General features: G+C 32.3%; 1 protein-coding gene across 6 annotated transcripts in view; it reads right to left on the bottom strand.

Moving 5' to 3' along the window:
• Positions 1 to 6,000, bottom strand: part of LOC106869178 (uncharacterized) — a 103,974-nt gene that overhangs the window by 47,896 nt on the left and 50,078 nt on the right. For all 6 annotated transcript variants that reach the window (XM_052968288.2, XM_089352717.1, XM_052968286.2 and 3 more), the window contains 3 exons: positions 4,847 to 5,095; positions 2,371 to 2,625; positions 27 to 332 (listed from right to left, as the gene is read on the bottom strand). In XM_052968288.2, coding sequence (XP_052824248.2) covers positions 27 to 332; positions 2,371 to 2,625; positions 4,847 to 5,095 — 810 coding nt within the window. The remainder of the gene's footprint in view (positions 1 to 26; positions 333 to 2,370; positions 2,626 to 4,846; positions 5,096 to 6,000) is intronic.

Raw genomic sequence — 6,000 nt, forward strand, 5'->3', positions numbered from 1 at the left:
ATAATTACAAACATGTAACAACTTACCTTCAGATCTCAAGGTAAAAATAGTCACTTCTTTCCCTATGGGGTTTTCTACTGTTAAGACATATATACCAAAATCATTACCTTTGATGTCTTCTATCTTTAAACTAGTACAGCTTCCTTTGAAAGGAAATTCACTTGATAAATAATCAGTTGTTGAATATTTGTCTGAGTCAATTGATTCCTCGTTTTTTTGCCATTTTACATCAGATTTTGGATGTGAATAAAAACACTGTTTGAAAATTACAGTTTCTCCATTTGAAACATTTCTCTTAGGATCATTGAATACTGAACTGAAAATAGGTTTCACTGGTGAAAAAAATAATAAAATATTAGAAATTAAATATTTTCTGCCAATATTAAACATTATAAATTTTGAATAGATTATTCTTAAGTTTGTTTGTTTTTTAAAAAAGATGGACTAATAAAATGTAAACAATATAATTTGATAACAGAAATTTACTTACGCGCTTTCAGTTTTATCTGATTAGTATTTAAGGTTAAAACATTGATAATTACAAACATCTGTACAACTTCAGCTCCAAATTAGAATCCCTAGTTCCTAAACAAATTTCAGTTCATCATCTCATTCAAATACAACCTTTACAAAACAACCACAGTGCATAATCCCACAGGATCCTCTAACATTGTTTCACCACATTCCATATGCTCAAATCACGCAACTCCCTGTATTTCTCTAAATTCTATTTCACCAGTCTGTAGTAATAATTATGTAAAAGATCTGAATAACCTGTCAAATGCCAAACACAATTTTGATTCATGTGTAACATCCTCTCAATTTCACACACCACTAAATCATATAAATTAACAACCACTGAGTGCTTTACAAGAATTTGTTCTACTACAATACAAACAATAATATAACACTTGAAGAAAATTCTATCACACATATGAGACTTCAATATCAAGATTGATAAAAGAGTAAAATATACATTTATTCAATATAAGTTTTTATCTCTCTTAATTACAATTACACAGATTCTTGCTAATTAGACAACCAGCAACTTGTCAGAGTCTTTTCCACCACTCTTTTACCAACCCAATAATATGAACATATGTATATTTGCTACCAAAATTGAATCCAATTTAACTTTCTACACATAACAAACATTCAATCAGTTCCTTTTTTTCAACTCTACTCATTACTGAAGATGTCACCTCTATAGCTTTTAAGTGCAAAAAACCTTTGGTCACTTAAAACCAGCAAGTCAACTTTACAGTTTCAAGTGATGTCTAAAAGCAGATAACATAGCTTACTGATTATTTTTATAGATGTAGTCAAATATAAGCAGTTACTGTGTAACATAAAAAGGAAAGTTTTTCAAAGTATCTGATTTTATATAACCTGTACTAGATATCACTTCAAAGATTCTGAAACTTATGTAATTTAAAAAGTAATTACCACTATCTGATATTGTCCAAGACATTGCCTTGAAATTATTATTTCAAATTGACTAATTCCTTACAAATTTTTAAATTTCTCCTTCTCAGAGATCATTTAATCTAGAATGATGGAATATGCAATTATGTGCATCATCTCCAATAAAGACTCCAATGCTACCCAGAAACAGCCTATTGGTCTCATAGTCAATATTTCTAAGATTATACCAATAATGTTGATTCATTTCTTACATTACTTTAAATCTCAAGACCTTTGAAGTAGTCACCAATAAAAGATCTATAAAAGTAAATCCTCTGAAAACCAGCCCTTTATGTTACAAAGTGACCTTCATGAAAGTCTAAGCAGGATATAGACATTGTTTTGCCTTCAAAAACTGATAAAAATAACGTGATATAAATTTAGAACACCCATATTACTACACTTAGAAAATAAGTCTTCTATTTGCCAAAAAGTAAACTATCTCCAAATCTATATCTTTATAATTTGGAATAAAAATAAATATTTTATATTCTTGCCTAATAGGTTAATTTAGAATACAATCTTTATACAGATATACAATAGACAGTTGAAATAATAAGAAATAAGAAATTACATAATTAAACTCAAACAGGCAACTATTTCATGACAGAATGAATGCTTGAAAAACAGCTTCAGTTTTTTTGTTTGTTTTATTTCTTTCTTTTTTTTTTTTTCTTTTTTTAATTTGATGATATTGGATTTATTAAAACTATATTTACATATGAAACCATTCCAGAAAATTATAGTTAAAAATTATCAATATTTTTGATATACATAAAAAAATAACAAAGTCCAACAATGTCATTAAATAGACCAAATAACTGAAAAATTCTACCATTTTGAAAATAACAATTAAAATTTTAAGCATATTTTAAAATTTTAATTGTGGCTTAGTAAAATACTTGCCTGGAATTTTGTAGCTTGATGATCTATTGACATGAAAATCTTCATTGCTTACATGACACTCCCATGTACCAGTATTACTGAAGGAAGGATTGTTTATAGATAATACATTCATATTATAAGTATTCTTAGTGGCATTTCCCCATTTTTGCTTCAGTTTGTATTCATAAATCTCTGGGTTTCCATCAGATGCAGTGCAATTAATTATTGTAGCATTGTACATCCCCTCTGAAATATTAATGTTTACCTGAGGAGGATCTTTAAAAAAAAATTTAATTAGAAAAGTTTCAGTTTAAAATATACAATAAAAATTAATACAAAATTTCAGTTCCGTACACATTTTAAAAATAAATTTATAAATAACATAGTTATAGTAATACATGAATGTGTCTTGTAACACTTCAGATCTTGTGACTGACACTGAATATTTTTTCTCATGTAGTGTATCATAGCAAGACTCTGTGAAGGATTTTATTCATTCCAAATCCATAATCATGGAACAATTTGAGCTTGTTGCACTTTGTTTAACAGCAATCTTAGCTTGTTTTTGTACAACAACCCAGTTCTTCCAAAAAAAACATTTGGAAATAATTTTTTCATTTTTTGTTTCAATCCTTCAGCCTCATTTGAACCTTTGACTGACCCAACAATATTTCTACACAGAACACTTGCGGGCATAGCCCACAATTTGAATAGTTCTATCCCCTCTGTGCTGAATAAACTGAGTGAACTTTTTAATACATATATCTTTGCCTCTTTTGTTTAACCTCAAAATGTTACACTACATACAAATTCACTAAAAAAAATATATTCTTTTTCCCATAACACCATGTGCCACCTTTTCCGATTTCATTAATTTCAGCTTACCAACATATTTCCAAGTTTTTTTTTGTTTATAATGGTAATGTCACTACCAGTGTCAACTGCATTTTAACACTTGTATTTCTGATTTTCACCTTCATGAATTCCTCTTCATTATATTACCAATTTCTTTCAATGACATACTATTTATTCTTTTTTCTTTGTTCTGATGCTTTATCATCTTCATTCTACTGTGTGTCTTTATATGTCCTATGAAAGCACTCCACTGTTTTAAATGGAAAATTTTTCCTCAAGTGTATACCTCCACATGCAAAACATGGGTTTACTTCCTGATTTTTGTTGTTTTTTAGAAAACACATTATCTCTATTCTGACTATTTCACACTTGCTTTACTTGGAAACAATCTTTATGTTCAATTTCCTCTGTGCTCTGTCTTAATTTGACTATCCTTTCACATTCTTCTGACATTTGCTGTAGGGTTTCATCTTGGTTTTGTTCCGGCTTTGTGAGAACTCTAGCTCTAGCTTCTGTGTCCTTTTCAGTAGTAAGTCCTTGTGTAAAAAATCAAGCATCTGAACATATCTGGTGTTAATTCATCCAGCTTAAACTTCTCACATTCCCTGTTTACTCTACCAGCATATGTGATGTAGTCCTCGTCATTGTTTTTCTCCATGTTCAAACACTTCTGTGTCATTGAATAATGCTCATTGAAAAAGCTCATTGAACAATGCGCTTTTTACACTCAAAATTTTAAATACTATATCTATTATGTGTATTTCCTATTTAGTATTGGGGAAATTTCATTTATAAGGATGCACTCCCGTATTTGTCTGAGTGTTGGGTCTTTTGGGTGCTTGGATAAGATATGGATGTCAGGTTGACTCAAGTTGCCTCCATGGTGGTCTTTGGCATGTTGGTAGAGTATGGAGGACTGTTTTTTGTCATCATATTGTCTCAGATATTTATTTAGTCATTCCGCAATGCTCCTAGATGTCTCCCCTATGTACATTATGTTCATGTCTTTACAAGCACTTTCTATCCATCTTATGCTGTAAACTACATTTCGAGTAGACATAGACACCTTACCAGCCCAGTAGATCATGAAAGATGTGACAGCTGAAGAGAGAGAGAGATGGGGGATCTTCACCAGGAGTCAGTTGGTACTCATTTTCAACTGAGTAGATTAAAGCAATGTGATATGATGGGCTTGTTCAAGGACACAATTTTCCACTTAATCTGAGAAATTATGCAAAGGAAATAAAAGACTTAGATTCTGGAAGGTACTAAAATCAGTGAACAAGGTGTCAGCTTACTGGTCAGCTTACTGGTCAGCTTACTGGTCAGCTTACTGGAGGAGGGGTGGGGAGGGGTGGGGAGGAGTGGAGAGGAAGAGGGGGAGGCGGAAGAGGAGGGGAGGAGGAAGAGGAGGGAGGAGGAAGAGGAGGGGAGGAGGAAGAGGAGGGGAGGAGGAAGAGGAGGGGAGGAGGAAGAGGAGGGGAGGAGGAAGAGGAGGGGAGGAGGAAGAGGAGGGGAGGAGGAAGAGGAGGGGAGGAGGAAGAGGAGGGGAGGAGGAAGAGGAGGGGAGGAGGAAGAGGAGGGGAGGAGGAAGAGGAGGAAGAGTAGGACTAGTAATAATAGTAGTATATTCTTATCATACATTTCAACAGGATATTAATTTTTTTCCGAGATGTCAGATTTCCATGCTTTGTGCTCTTTGCATTGGCAACACAGAAAACATCACTGATATTTCTACGATTAAAAGTAAATGGGGAGTTTGAAGGAAAACTGTGATTTCTACATTCCAACCTCACTTCTGGGATAGGGTTTCCTTTTGCAGAACAGTTTACAATGGATGCTTGATTCTCAATTAATGTCACATCCTCTGATGCAGTAATATCAGGTACATCTATAAATAAAAATAAATATATAAGATTTTTAAAACACAAAAAATGTTTGAGAAACTATGAAACATATTGCTATCATTTATTATGAAATTTGTTTAATTCTTTGAATCCTAACACTGAGCAAGGTATGCAATTCCCAACACTGGCTGCCAGCATGAAAATCACTGAAAAATTTCTGAAGACTGACTTCCAGTTAAACAACAGCAATTATTAAACATTAAGTTATGATTACTACAAGCCATAAATATTTTCTGTATATAGCTGCATCATCTGGTGAATGAGGCAATTAAAACTCACAAACACTAAGGTTTCTGAAAATGAAACATATTTTAGTCATTTATATATCAAGACAGCATTCCCTCTCACAACAGACATGTGCCACCACAGCTAGAATTTTTATTATATAATGCAAACAATACATTCAGTCCAGCATATAATGAACATGCTAGGTATTTTAGCTCTAGATATCACATATCCAATTATAGACAGCCCCTAAGTATTCTATTAATAGTCTAAATGCAAAAGACCTACTGAAGTAAATTCAACTGGAGCTATTCAATAATAATGACAAGTACACTTATTAATGTATTCTTAAATACACTATGTATTAAAAAAATAGGATGGTCATAGAAGGAATGCTTTCAGTCACAAATTTGCTTACTTAAGGCTGACATTTGGATAAATAACATTTATACAGGAACTGTATAATAAAACTGGGAATGACATTAAACTGCATCTGGTGCTGAGACTTCAATTTGGGAGTTCTGTTGTTATGGTCAGCATGGAGTCATTCCTTAATTACCATTATTTCTAGCTCAGGTCTGTTCTGACTCAGAATACTAGTACCTGTCAGGATTCCATCTGTGGATTAAATAGATTTTTGTAAGGGTAGATTGAGTTCTTTAAC

Source organism: Octopus bimaculoides, chromosome 5, assembly GCF_046866305.1.
Source record: "Octopus bimaculoides isolate indiv1 chromosome 5, ASM4686630v1, whole genome shotgun sequence".
Classification (NCBI taxonomy): domain Eukaryota; kingdom Metazoa; phylum Mollusca; class Cephalopoda; order Octopoda; family Octopodidae; genus Octopus; species Octopus bimaculoides.